The sequence below is a fragment of the Sciurus vulgaris genome, assembly GCF_902686455.1.
Source record: "Sciurus vulgaris genome assembly, chromosome: 1".
Lineage (NCBI taxonomy): Eukaryota > Metazoa > Chordata > Mammalia > Rodentia > Sciuridae > Sciurus > Sciurus vulgaris.
This window is the reverse complement of record NC_136461.1, coordinates 160,343,380-160,359,098: the sequence shown is the minus strand read 5'-3', so window position 1 is coordinate 160,359,098 and position 15,719 is coordinate 160,343,380. Positions and strand designations below refer to the sequence as shown.

The 15,719-nt window shown below is 32.0% G+C and overlaps 1 protein-coding gene across 7 annotated transcripts in view; it reads right to left on the bottom strand.

Annotated features, from left to right (window-relative positions):
* RALYL (RALY RNA binding protein like) overlaps window positions 1-15,719 on the bottom strand; it is a 654,354-nt gene that overhangs the window by 359,593 nt on the left and 279,042 nt on the right. For all 7 annotated transcript variants that reach the window (XM_079143835.1, XM_079143832.1, XM_079143833.1 and 4 more), the window contains one exon: window positions 1,639-1,917. In XM_079143835.1, the coding sequence (XP_078999961.1) occupies window positions 1,639-1,894 (256 nt within the window). In that variant the 5' untranslated portion in view covers window positions 1,895-1,917. The remainder of the gene's footprint in view (window positions 1-1,638; window positions 1,918-15,719) is intronic.

Sequence of the window (15,719 nt, the reverse complement as noted above, 5' to 3'; positions counted from 1 at the left end):
TCCATGTACAAACAGAGAAACAACATGTATCCCATTTGTTTACAATTAAAAAAAGATATGGAAAACTAAATAAGAGTAAGGTAAATAAAAACTATATTCTTGCAATGATTATTTTTTGGGTTTACATTAGCACCCACTTATGCAAAATATCTTTTATATTTTTTCTCAAAAAATATTATCCTAGACTTACTTCACATTTTCATGAATTCCATTCCTTCTGAAACATTTTTCTTAAGTACTTTGATATTGCTTACAATATTACAATATTTTTTAAACTTGGTATCTCAATACTTTTGTTTTATATGATCCTTTGGCTTTATATATGTGAACAGGAGAGAGATAACATAAGAATTAAAACTCATAATCATATACGAATGATGGTTATGAAGGATGAGAAGTTGAATCATAGCATATACAGTGAAAGCTAGGGGGCAGAAGGCAACTTTATTTAGGTAGGCTAGTCAAGAACAGTTTCTCTTTGGAGGTAAATTTTGAGCATAGCATACAGTAAATCAGGGAGCAAATAACCAGTGGAGGCATTAGCAACTCCAAAGCCACTGAAGTACATACAATCTGGAAGGATTAAGGCACATCCAGGTGGAAGGCCTTACTAGAATGGCAGAGGAAGGCAGAGAGGAGATTGAGGACTTGATGGTAGGGTATTGTAGGTACGATGCAGAATGCACTCCTTGTTCTATGTGATAAGGCCTTAGAGGTCTAGAAACAGGTATAATCTAACTGATGTTTTTAAATGACACTGGCCAAGAATGGAAAGAGAAAGTGTAGGGGATTCTTGTAGTAGTCTACCCATATAAGATGAATGAGCTGGCCTTCAGTGCAGACTTAGAAAGCAACTGGGTTTGGGGTATACTGGCAAGCAAACTTGATGAACCTGAACAGCAAAAGAGATGTAAGTTAGGGAATCATTGATATTGATTGCATTTTTCCACACATGGGAAAACATCTAAAGATTGCCTATTTTTACTTTTTACCTGTACGTTAAGTGCAAAATATTTTCTCCTGTCTTTGAATTTTACTTCAGACTATATTCTTCTCTTGGAAAAAATACAATGTTATTCCTTGGACATTAGGCACATATTTTATTATTCCACATGATTGAATAGGTGTGCTATATAAGATTTCTAACTACATAAAAGTGGTGAGTTAAGTGTCTTTTTTAGTTCTACAATGTTTGCTTCCGTTTACTCTATTTTACTTCTTCATTACCAAAAATAAAAATTGGAAATAAGGAAAATAATTAGCTGCTCCAAGCATATATTAGAATAAGCAAAGTTATTTTGCTTAATCTACTGTTACCTGGAAAATACATACCATTTCAGAAAAACAAAATTACCTGTGATGCAAATTTATTATTTGCCTCGTTCTGTTAACATTGGTTGAAGTAACACATATTTCAAAAAGCAGCCTTGATCTCATTTAAAAATTTGCACAGAAAATACAATACCTACATGCAAAACAATGAGAACAAGGAAACAACATAGCTATAAATATTCAAGCACTATAATTGGTTAAAAGAGAAAGAGAGATTACAGTAGTACTGGCTTTTCAAAGATGAAACCGTATGCAAATGTGTGCAGAGAGAACCTACTGCGCAATCTGAAAGGGAACGTAGCTTACCCAGGGGTTGACCCGCGATGATCCTGGCATTTTCCCCAGCCACTGCAGCTCTCGCGTGCCGCTCACTCATGTACTGTACAAATGCGTAACCTTTGTGAACCGAGCATCCAACTATTTTCCCATATTTTGAAAAAATGGCTTCAATGTCAACTTTCTTGACAATGGCTGTGTTTAAATTGCCGATAAAAACCCGGGAGTTGATGGACTTGGGGTCATTCTTGTTGGTGACGTTGCTGGTCTGTGTTTTGCCAGTCATGGTTGGCTCACCTTGTTTTAATCCTTAAACAAACAAAGAAACAAAATAACACAGTCAGAAAGTAAATACTTAGGTCCACAGGCATCACTGGCATTTTTAGTTTTTCAACACTATACTCAGGAAAACTCAAATACCAAAGTATTACTGATTTTCTTGAGAAAAAAAATTAGTAACATAAAAGGTATGCATTGCATGACTAAATGCAGTAAGAAATACTTAACATATAGTTTTGAATAAATTCCTGATTTATTTGTCCAAAACTCATTTCTGAATAGTAACTGAACATTTAGTTGAAGTTTTTATTTTTTAATTAAAACCCATTTTTGCAAAACAAAGTTTGAGGAATAAACTGCCTTTTTATATGAACAGAAAAGAAAACCCAACATGGATAAAGTTTGATGAAATATGGAACATAGCAATGTAACCTCCAATTACTCTTTGAGAACATATTTTTTTATTTCTCCATTTTCTATAACAGATACACATGTTATCTATTTCAGTATCAGAACCCTATTATCAGAAACCAACAGTTGATTCCATTAAAGGCTGTGGAAGAGAAAAAAGAAGATATTAAAATCAGAAGTTCAATTAGAAAATTTAACGGGAGGAAAGCATTATTTTGAGAATCAGATTTAATTAGAATCAATTCTGTACAAGTTATTTAATTGAACCAACAGCATATACCAATTTTTTTTTAAAGCATATGTATTCAGTGTTCATCAAAAATCAGCAAATTGGTAGACTTGGTAACTATTGAAATTTTATTCTCAACTTCATTTTTTATTCCTTTAATAAGAGACCCCTATGTTACCTAAGGACTGCTAGTATTTTTAAATTTTTTACTGAGCTTGGGAAAATGCTTAATTGTGCTTACTCAAACTCAATGAAATTTTTATTTCTAAGTACTCTAGCACTTATGGATTTAGTTTTAAGGTCTTAAAAATTCATTTAACACCTGTATGTATTAAGCATATATATTCTGCCAAAGATCATTTTCTATAGTACCTATAGGTTTAAATAAATTTTAATGATGAAATTGAAATGTTGACAAACATACTCTCTGAAACTGATGATCATTGTTGAACATTGGCTAATCGATACACTTTTTCAGCAACAAATACATATTTACAGAGGATTCTTAAAATATTGTAGCTACCAAAATAATAAGTGCATTTGATTTTAAAAACCATTTTTAAATCATTTCTAAAATAAACATAAAGGTGGCAGAAGTCTTAAAAGCATGTAAATTGGATATGTCTGAACATCTACCCAATATGCATTTAAACCAGGTACTCCTAAATCAAAAGCAACCAGTAACATAAAAATGTTTTGAATAAAATTGCAATTATTACTTCTGTGGTTATTAAAGCTTTACTTCCAACTCGACCCTCAATATTATACATTTAACATTATAATGAAGGTCAATTTAATAAACAAAGCATTAAGTCATTTACATAAAAATTGAGAATAAGACATCATTAGAAACAAAGCATATAATACTACCTTGTGTTGTTTCAGCTTAGCTACATTTAAAAGATTCCTTTATAAATTATTCCAGCTACGACTAAAAAAAGGAAAGGTCATAATTTTTTAAAATCTTATAGTTTGAGCTATTGTATACCTCAAGACAAATAATCTAAGAATCAACTGAAACAAAAAATAAACCAAAGTGTGTGTATACAAAAATGTTAGCTTTTCACATAATCTAGTGTTAGTTTCCATTTCTTACCAGTACAGGTCAAGTCAATAATACAATCCATGGATATCACATTATTTTCTTTTTGCTGACATGTAATAATAAATATTTTCAAGAAATATCATAGTTATTTTCTAGGTAAATATTTTTTATGGTTGACATTTTATTTCCTGGATAGTGATATACTGGGTAAAATGCAAGAGAAGAAATGTTGGATTAGAGCAGACCCATGGTTTATAGAGCCCAGTGGTCTACATTTGACAGTGGTCCTCAGTCAAATTTAATAGGAAGGTACATTTGTACACTGAGTTTTCACTGTAAATGTCAACATGTGATCTTTGACACCATCCTTTTACCACACAGGATGACTCTCATGGTGCATGCCCAACCGTTGATTGTGTAATTGTAATTAATGACTACAAAGTACACTAACATCTATATGCATCTAATCTCTCTCACACAAAGACTCACTTGCCAGTTTCTATCACTGTTTATGATAATTAAGGAATTTTTGGTGCTGTTGAGTATTATTGCTTCAACATTCTCTAAAATCAAGACTCAAGTTGGTTCCTAATGTACCATTACTTGATTACTAGTCTACTGTTTGGCTTGTTCATTTATATTACATGAATTTTCAATCAACTGAGGAAGGACTTTCACTTTCAGTCATGATAAAATAACAGGGATGTAATTAACCCTCCTGACTCAAACAACTAGAAAACCAGGCAAACACAAATGTTCTTCAGACATTAAACCACAAGCAGTGCAAAGCCAAGACATCTGAGAGAAAATAAATTAAGTCCTAGGATAGTCCCAGTTTTCTGCCTAAAAAGCATATTTCAGATCTTGGAAAAGTACAGAGGGGCTCGGGGAAGATTTACAAGGAGAGACAGTGACGTGAGTTGAGGAGATGGAGATCGGAGAGCAGAGTGTCTGAGAAGGTGGGGCTTTGTGAGGCTGTGTGTGTGTGTGTGTGTTACTGAGGATTGCACCCTAGCATTGATTGCATGCTAGGCAAGCATTCTAGCAATTGAACTATATCCTTAGCCCTGTGAGGCAGTTTTTATGAGAAAAGAGAGCCATGGAGAAAAAGAATTCCAAAAATCTGCTTCAAGGTTATCGCTTGAAGCAATGCTGAGGTCTATGACATGCATACAAAGGGTTAAATTCCATGTGGTTTGATACAAAGCTATCTTAAAGCTGTGAAATAATGCATTTCAAGATCCAAAAAGGCTGAGAATTATTCAAGTTCCTACCAGCAAAAGTGGAGAGTCCAAACTGACTCCTGAAGTATCAGGTTGAGACATCAGAAGAAGTGAACCTTCATTAATGGGGACAAATGATTCCTAGGCCACCTCTAGCAAAATGTAAAAACCATGTGAGGGAACTAAAGCAATAAAAATGCCTATCAGAGAATAGCATAATATTTCTTTTAAAAAAGAGCAACATGAAATGCACCATATCCAGCATCCGATCAAAACTTCCTAGTGATCTTAGGCATTTGAAAAATATGACCATGACCAAGAGAGAAATCAAAGATACATAAATGAATCAAATGGAACTTCTAAAGATGAAAGTTAAAATATATAAGAATTAAAAAAAAAATCACTGGTTAGATAATACAGGTGATAAAGCTTTGCAGAACCGATAGGGAAACTTGAAGCTGCAGGAATAGAGAATAACCAAAATGTAATATAGAGAGAAAACACAGAAAAATAAACTAAAGGAAACCTCAGAGCTCAGCGAACAGTATCAAGCTATTTAATATACATATCTCTGGAGTCCCAGAGGAGTGAACAGAAAAATATTTAAAATTATAATGGCCAAAAATCTTCTAAATACGATAAAAATGATAATCTCACAGATCGTAGAATCTCAATGAATCCCAAGCAGAATAAATACACAGAAAACCATAGCAGATACATCAGAATCAAATTACTGAAAAGCAGTGATAAAGAGAAAAATTGAGGCTGTTAGGCATTAGGAGAATGCTTACATTCTGACAGAAAAATGGGGAATAACAGTCAAAGAAATGCTGCAACTGCAAAACAAATGACGAGGGAAATACAAATTTCTTTTCAGTAAAAAGTTTATTTTTAATTCAGAAGTTTGGATGAGTTAAATTGTCTCTACGAAAGCTGCTATAAAATAAAAGATAAACTGTAAACTACAATTGCCACATACTTGTGATGATGTGAATATTCTATACCTGTACTATCAAAAAAGTATTTAATAATCATGCATGATTTTTTAAAAAAAATTTAGTTGTTGATGGACCTTTATTTATTTATTTTTATTTATTTGTAAGTGGTGCTAATAATTGAAACCAGTGCCTTACACATGCTAGGCAAGCACTCTATCACTGAGCTACAACCCCAGTTCCCATGCATTATTTTTAAAAATCAACTGATTTTTAAATTTTACTTAAGTGAAATAAGGTCACATTATAAAGGGTTGCTCTATACAAAAAGGTTAACAGGGTTTCAGCCCCCTAAAATACATTAATTCAGAAATAATCTGTGCCTAATTCACACCTAGAGAATGAATAGCTAGTCCTGAAGACTGAGCAAAGACATGATTGTGTTACTTATATTAAAAAAATAAAAATAAAAAGTTTAAATTGCTGCCATATGAGAACTAATTTAAAAGATTAAGGTTTTTATTCTGAAAATATCAGCAGAGATGGTGAGCCCTTTGTAAAATCATAGAGAATGTGTTTAGAATAAATAATGCTTTTCGTTTGTATTTGAGGGAGATTTTTATCCTTGAATTCCAACAGGATATATTAATTATGAATTAAAGACAGTTCTAAAGTGTACTTTAGATAAAATATTTTTTGGAGCATATAAAATTAACAGACAGTAAATTCTACCCTTGCCCCAGATTTAGTGGTAAATTTCCAATGTAAATATTAGAGGCACTCAGACTGAAATGAAGAATAAAAAACAAAAATTAAAGATAAATAAAAAAATAAAAATACCCAGATATTCAAGAGAATCAACCAACAATATTATTACATACCATATTCAAGAACCCAAATAAGGATTAAAGAGATACAGAAAAATAAAATAAGAAAAATGTAAATTATATCCTGAAAGTTACTCTCTGTTGGATTCTTGAGCTATAGTCAAATAAATGTCATAGGAAAATACTAGTTTATATTGTTTAAGAATAAAGAGATAACATAAATAATATAAAGATAACAGAAATAATATAAAGGCATAGTATATAGACAGAGGCAGCAATTCAAAATTGTGACTGTACACAATATCTGTGACTGAATTATTAAATACACTTTATTTATTTTTTACATGGTTTCCTTTATTTTGGTAGTTAACTAAAATATAGCACATATGCTAAAATACTAAAGATGGAAGAAATAAAACTAAAGTTGCAATTTGTCAGGGAGCACACACATGAGAACAGGGAAGGGGGAGGTAAGATATTTTCCAGTTGAGAAGACCAGAGAAACCTTCTTAAAACATATACTATTTGAATTAGTTATTAAATGATGTAAAAATTCAATAGCATGCATAAAAGGGGAGTAGTTTTCCAAATATGTTTTAATTTGTCTCCACAAACCAGAATAATTTTTGTTAAACATGTTAATTGCATATACTCATAATTAGAAAAAGGGGAAAACAGAACACAAATATATAAATTAATGTATTTAAGCATCTCTTGTTAGACAAAGTAAATGAAAACAATGCCATAAAATGTCTGAATTTATTCTTCAAAATAATCTCCAATTTAGAAAAATAAAACTTACATCCACCACACACCAGTGACAAATTTTCAATGAATTTTAAGAAAAAGTGTCAAAAATTTAAAAATCTATTTGTTAAACTATTTTGTGAAAAATGTGATTTCCATTCTGCAATGAAGAAGTCACCATAGTATATCTGGTATTATCCCTCTTATTTAAAATTATAATGAAGATTTCAGTCTTGAGCATTGAACTGCTTTCTGAAGTCAACCAAATGTAGGTTTTGAAACTAAAAATTTAAGAAATATGTAAATTTGAAAAATTTGAAGAGACATGTATACACATGAAAGAAAAAAATATAATCCCAACCTGAAGATACTTTGCAGTTAAATTTTTATTTTTTCTTCCTTTTTTAATACTTAGAAACTGTTAAAATTAGAACAAGCTTTTCATCACAATCTATACACCAAGTATCATTACTTATTATTTGAACACCCATTTTATTATGTTGTTAAATAACTTACTATATACAACTTAAATTCTTGCATAGTAATGAAGTTATATCATCCTATTCTTTGTGTGCTTGGTGGACATTTTCTTATTTCCAGTTTTCTTAGGTCACAAAAATATCTTGATATGAACTCTGAAAATTTATTAATGATAAATCCTAGTGTTGAAATTCCTTGATCAAATGGGATGGGGATATATTAGATATCAACCCTCGATTATGTTCCTGAATGGTTGAACACTTTCTCACTATCCCTAGAAAAGTAGAAAGTGCCTGTTTGAAAAGCATGCTCAAAGCAGTCTTCACAGAGGTCAGTTCTTCCCTAAGTATCACACTCTACAGTATTTTCAGATTCATTAGGTTAATTCGTAGGAATGAATGGACTGTAAGCTAAGAAAGAGATGCTCTGATTTGTAATGGTGAATGAAATTCAAGAATTAGGCTAGGCTAGTTCCAATAATAGAAAAAGCACAGTTCCTTTGCACTCAGGGAAAAATGAAGTAGTGTTTTGGAGCTTCCCAGGCATATCATCAGTGATTATTTAGAAATGCAAGAAGTTATTTGAATTTCATTTGTTAAAGCATGTTTTGTTACAACCATAGATTACATTTTCAATATGTTGGTGTTCAGTGGTATATGTGAATGATTATTAAGCAATTCAAAAGTTGATTAAAAAGAAAGAAAAACACAAGAAAGAAGAACTTAATCTTTCAGCAGTTTTCTATCTTTGCCATTCAATTCAGTTGTACACCTGTGAATACCAGTCATGGAAAAAGTGAAATTTACAGTTCATGAAGTTTTTGAAAACATTGATTATATTCACATTAAATTCTTTTGTCCACTTTTTAAAAACTATGCTCCTCAGAAGTATGTGGCAATAGTACCATGTATAAACTTAACAAATTAGTTCCATTTTACCAACTATTTTACGTTTACAAATAAAAAAAGGTATTTAGTATTTTTTTACTAAGAGTCTGTATTGGAAATAGAGGTGACATGATAGATTTCACAAGATTGATTAATACAAAAGATTTTAGTGGTGGAATGAGACAGACATATGTACACATATGATCACACGAATGGTATGAATCTACATTGTATACAACCATAGAAACAAAATGATGGACCCCATTTGGGTACAATGAATCAAAATGCAGTCTGTAAAAAATTAAAAGATAAGTAAAAATAATAATAATAAAAAAAAAGATTTTAGGACAACAAAAAACAGCTCAAAATCCCAGTGAATAGAACTAGAAAATTATGTAAATGAATTTCATTAAATAGCTCATCAAAATTTAATGCAATTATTAAGAGAAACCTTAAAATAAAATTATTTAGGAAAATAAGAATGGCATTAATTTTTTTTATAGTAAATAATGTTAGCTAAAATACGGAGTCTAGATTTGAATAAAACCACTCATTACTAAGATCTAAGTATTTTTCATTTGGAGATTGAAGTTAACTAACTGAATGGAAACCAAAAGTAAATACATAAGCATTGATATGGTAACATTTAGTTATAAAAATTAATTTTTTTATAGATTATTGTAACTACTAAATTAGAAATCGGAATTGGTAAGTCAATATTTAAAACAGTTAAGAATGGAATATTAATAAGCTTCTGTGTTAAATGTGATTAAAGTAACTTTGGTAAATATAAATTACTAAATGGTTGACATTTTGTAAACAAAGACTAATGGGAGGTATTAAACTCTCACTTGGGAAACAGTTAATAAAGAGCTGCAGACCCAAAGTGTTATGGACTATAAGAGACCATTATTGTGATTTAAAGGGGGTTAGACTGATCCATGTAGAAATTGTGGCCAATTTGAAAGAATACTGGCTGTGTCTGGCCAAAAATCACAAAAAATATAGGAAACAAATAATGCAATTCTTTTCTTTATTGATGTATTACTCTGAACTGTCATAATGATGTGACATAACTGAATAGTTTAAACAAATTTAAACAAATTTAAACTATAAATAAAGAAATTTATTTCTTATAGTTATTGAAACTGGGAAATTGAAGATCAAGCTGACTTCCCCTCCCATTAGGTTCCTGGAGAGAGCTCTCTTTTTGACTTGCAGAGGGCTACCTTACATGTGTCCTCATAGATAAGAGGCAGAGGGATAGTGAGAATGGGAGGCATAGGAAGAGGTACAGAAATGGATGGATGGGAGGGAAAGCATGTACTTGTTTTGACTTCTCCTCTGCTATGGATGCTAATTCTATTAACGGGTCCTCACTCTTATGACCTTATCAAAACCAAATTATCTCGCAAAGGTCAAATACTATCGCATTGGAAGTTAGAATTCAACACAGGAATTTTGAGGAGACAAAGTTCTGCTCATAGCAGTTCACATCTGGATGGACTTGTGGTTTTGAAGTTTAGGGGAAATGGAGCGAGTTTCCTCCGAGAAGGAAGATTGTAATTGGTATTATATCAGGTCTCTCAGAGATCTTCATATAAACATGTCTACTTGTCCAATAACTACATTAAATGAAAAAATATTACAAAGAAGGAAAATCTTTCAAAGAAGGAAAAACAAATAATCAACTTTAAATCAGAAAGTTAAACATCAACTTTAAATTAAAAACAATAAAATTCAAAGAGACAAAACCATGTGATGGTGAAACTCAGACATATTCACTTCAAAGAGTTCAAAGTACATTCACATTCTCTGTAACATAATCAAATTGATATACTTCTAGGAAGTTTAGTGCATGTGATAGTCTTGAACACTTTCTCCTCTGCAAATGAACATTTAGTAGCAAATCAGCTGTCAACATGCTGATTGTAATTATGCCTTTGTGATAACTTTTCACTGCTCAACATGACCTAGTCAGAAAATTGTTTTGAGTTATATAAAGAAGTCAAACCAACAATCATGAGACTCTCTTACTTGACAAGGGGAAATAGGTCAATCAGGGTCAGTACCCACTTGTGATAAAAGGGTCTTAGGAAATGGAACAATTAAAATCAAGCTTCCCCTGAGCCATTGAAGATTTTGTGATTGGCACTATATCTACACTATCAGGCATCGTGCATTGAGAACAGACACAACCCTTTGGCACTGACTGCTGTTTCAACCATTATGTGTCAGAGAGCCATGAACCATGAGGCACCATTACCTAGGTTTGTGACTGTCAGCAACAACCAGTAGAAGTGAAATTCTGCTTCCTGAGCTGGGACTAGGCAGTCAGAAAAAAGTGGGGAAGAAATAATCAGTGATGCCTTCATTCTTTGTTCATATCACATTTTTTAAAATGCTTATTGCAGAAAATGCTTGAAATGGTTCTAAACAGAAGATTATGAATTTTAAAACACTGTGTATAAGTCATTAAAGCTATCTTAAAAAAGCCAAATTTATATTTAATAAATAGCACTTATTGCATATCTGCCATTGAGCTATGCACTTACTAAATATTCATTCACTTACAGTAGTTTTTCTGTTTTTCACATATTTCCTCTGGGATCTGGAGCATTTCTGTTCCAAGTTACTTAAGGAAGGTATCAATCACTATAATGCACAAGAATTGCACATTGAGAGGCCTTGTCACCACTATAACTAATGTCACATTGAGGGGAATAGCCACAAACTGCTAAGACATACTTTACAACGTATTGAGAGAGAATGGCTGATAAAGTGTCTGGATAATGCCCAGAGATTGTTCTTATAATTTTTTCTAATAAATGAAAAGTTTCACCAAACAGTAGACTCCTAACAGTGTCCCTGAAATAACATAAAGTAGAAATCACAAAAGTTTGTATTCAACTTTTTCTGAGTCACCTGATAATAAATGGTATGACATAGTTCACCTAAACGAGTATCAATAAGACGAATAAGGAGAAACAAGGAAGAAACATGATATTTACTTCTAAATGCATATAATATGGTGTTAGCAATAGAGAATTAGTAAGAGGATTACCCTTGTGTATACACTGGAATAAAAATCTGCACTATTCACTATATTCATTTACTGAATAAAACATCTTCCTCATTTTAAAACTCTCAGGTCACTTAAAACTAAATTTTAGGAGGTAAACATTGTTATACCCACAGGAAAAATTCACTCACTCTTAGTTAACAGATCCATTCCATTCTTGTCCCCTTTTTCAAACTGTCAATCATGACAGTTCCCTCAGGAGTTAAATTTAGACCACTAAGTGATTTCATGTAGGCTACTAAATGGCCTGCAGAGATGAACAACTTTCAGTCATTATTGATGTGGCTTTGGCAGACTGGCCCTGGAGTGAAAGGTCTTAAATCCCACAACCACTCCCCTGAAATTTCCTGTACTCCCCTAAAATATAAATAAATGTCCTACAAGAGGTGAAGTGGTAAATTTCCTTCAGCAAACTGAAATGTATGGGGTTGCATTAAGTAGCAAAGAAAAATGGTACAGTGAAAATTCTTTTGTATGTGTACATCAGATATAAGTCCTTGTTTACAAATTTCTTAAACTCAAATGCTATGAATGTAGATGTGGAGTCATATATGATACCATCTAGCAATGCAGGTGTTGTAAATAACTGACTCAAAACATAATTTCTCAGTGGAAAAGATCCTATTCTTGTGAATGCAATGGTCCATGGTGATAAATACGACTTTCCGCATCTTCCCTCCCCTTAACCACCACATTAGGCAGAATCTATAAACACTGGAAAATTCTAAGAAATTAAGAAATTAAAAATTACATATACTCTTCTCTGGCTAAGAATTATAGTGTTGTTATTAATGTTCATCCCTTTATATGCTTAGTCAAATTTAAGAAACTGATAAGATATTACTCTAGAAATATAGGAAGAAGAGTGACTGTAGGTATGAGGTAATTGAGCCACTTAAGTATCTTAATTCACTGAATGTTTGTAGTTCTCACACAGATTTTGCAATAACTTTAAACATAAGCATAACAAGTATAACACAGATTTTTAAACTTGGAGAGAAAAATCTACCTTAATTTTTAAGAATGTTTGTGAATCAAGGTTATGCAAACAAGGATTCTAGTTCCAGTTCTGCCTCTTTGTTGCTGAGTAACTTTGGGCAGTTAAGTAGTCTCTCTGATTGTGTTTTCTCTATATAATTTAGAAATGGCAGAAGGAACTGCTGATATGACTTTGAAAGGATTAAATGAGATGCAGAATATTAAGCAAAACTATTTGGCATATAGGAAGTGATTAAAACTTTCATCTTAGTTATTATTTAGAATATATGCACAAGTTAGAAATTCATGCCCTAGATTGTTTTTCTTCAACAAAAAGGATATTTGCCTATTTTCAGGTATACTGGGTTGATTCAAGAATGATTTACATTTCCCCTTTAACAATTTCTGCATTTTCAGGCAATTTTATGGTAATTTGATGACTTTTATGAAACTGGATTTGGATAATGATTCTTAGTGTTTTATATCAAGTTTCTTTCTAAAATGTGTTAGCAGTGCTTTTTGGAGATATGACACAACCTCTAAATATTTTGTCTGAGGTTACTGCAATATTGAAGTTAGCACATTGGTCTAAACAGAAATTCTTCTGAATCAACACTCCTGGAGAGTGTTTAAATTCACAAATGACACATCATAGCTCTGGTTGATACTGACCTTGTGCTCATGAGTAGTTGTGGCCCTACAGGTATCTTGCTTTGGTGTTATGGCCTAGCCCTTGCTCAGCACTGACATACACATAATAAGGGCATGATGTTATAGGCTCTGGTATTTGGGCTTGTGCATAGTATCTTAGGAATGATTTTCATGTTCTCTTTGTATCTTTAATTTTACATGCAAGGCCTTTTATAGCCTCTCCATGGGCCAGGGTGGTTACACAGCACTAAGCTTCATCGGGAGTGTACATTTCATGTACTCAGGTAATAGTGTTGGTCATGGCTCTTTTTAAACAATTTATAAGAGAAAATCTTCTACAAATATGAGATATTGACAATGAAGTGGATGTGAGGGGGTGATATTTGGGAAGAACAAATTCCAGAGTTGGGCCAACTCATTACATAATGCATTTATTCATTTGTTTACCAGAGGTGCTCCTATTAGCTCCTGTTAGCATCCAAGTGGATGGCATAGATAGACATTAACATTCACCTGGTCACTCAGACACTGATAAAGCTAGTTTATGGTTCAAAACTGTCTGCACTAAACCAAAATAGAATGTTCAGAACAGATCTGTGTCTCTCAGAACAACCTGAAACCTAGATCTCCACTAATGAGAGTTCCCCCATCTGTACTTGGAATCTCTTGTGTACTTGAAAACCAGGTACATCTACCCTGGTGAAGTACAAAAAGGTGTTGAGTCCCCTACTTGCTGTTGGAGTCTTCTTTCTTCACATTAAAGAGACATAACTTTTGCTTGACTTATTGACATCAATTTGGGTTTAATTCAGTTGTGACTGGAGAGTTTCAAAATGAACTTTACATATAAATTATTCTTGGAGTATATTATTTAAAATGATAAAAATTGTAATGCCGAGACAGATCATGTGGCTTCAAAACAGAAGCAACAAAATCCCTTCTCCAGACTAAGGTTGAACTTAGGAAATTTAAATATCTGGTCAATGAGTCATACAAATTTTGCAAACAGGGATAAACTGATTATACATTTGATTTTTAGAAAATTGTAGATAAATTAAATAAAATCAAAGGAAACTATTTCTAGGTTATATCTATCAATTTATGCTTCTCTTATTTGCCTTATTTTTCTTACTAGTACACATCTATTATACATTATGTGTATATATAATATACATTTTGATTCAATCGTAACATAATTTACACTAGGGTTTTGAATATATTCAAACTTTAATTCTTGCTGAGTTCATTAAATGTATATATAATTATTCAAAAAGGTAAATGAGTAGGTGGGTAGATTTCTATTATTCTTTTTGGTATTACTGATTGAATTAAATGTATACATCTATATCAACACTGCCATCAACCTCTACCCCCAACAACCAAGCAGAATGCAATTAAATTATTTTATTTTTATAAATTTTGAAATAGTTTTATAATAGTATTCTTTGGTAGATCCATTGCTTTCAATGATAATGTGATACATTTTGTTGAGGGTCAAACTCCTGATAAGAAGCAGTCAGATTATTCTAGAGGAGAAAATCTTTCTGGTAGGTTAACATTTGTAAGAGGCACTGTCATACCTCATGGGCAGGAAATGGATTTTTTTCTTTGTTGTGTCAACTGAAAATTTATTCCATCCTTATACACTGTATATGGAGAATTTTTCTTGTCCTTTATGTACAGAGTGATTGTTGCCCTTTCTGGAGTGACTGACAATCTAAATCAAATAGAAGGACCTATCTATATTAAGTAGGTTGAATTATACAATCTGGCAGCGATTATCATATTTATAGATAGAAGAGAAGTACAATTTTGAGAATCAGAAATATATAGCAAATGCTTTTGACTACTATTAATAATGGTATGCTTTTAAATCTCATAATCTTTAAGAACAGTATTAAAAGGAAAATAAACTCAATAATGAATTAAGGGATATGCCATCTTATTTCAAATGGAATTATGTATTTTAAGATGGCATAGAAAAGCATTCCTTCATACAAAAACACGGTAGCACTACTATACACAATAGATCCAAAGAGGAAATGAAAGCTATTTTTAAAAAATTGGACAGGGAGTGGTTCCCTCTATTGTATGAGGAAAAAGCCTGTCTTTTACTAAAATATATTTAGACATAATCACTATCACTATGTAGCTATTGTTTAGTTGATAGCTGTGGCTTATTCAGTAAGACAAAATTGAATATCACTTAGAATCATAAACACAAACACTAATGAGCTCAATTTTGCAAAGATTTATACAGAAAAACATAGGTATTGAAAGTAGATAAGTAGGTTTTAAGGGCATAAAAGTCCAGAAGTCAAAACGATTTTTAAAGAG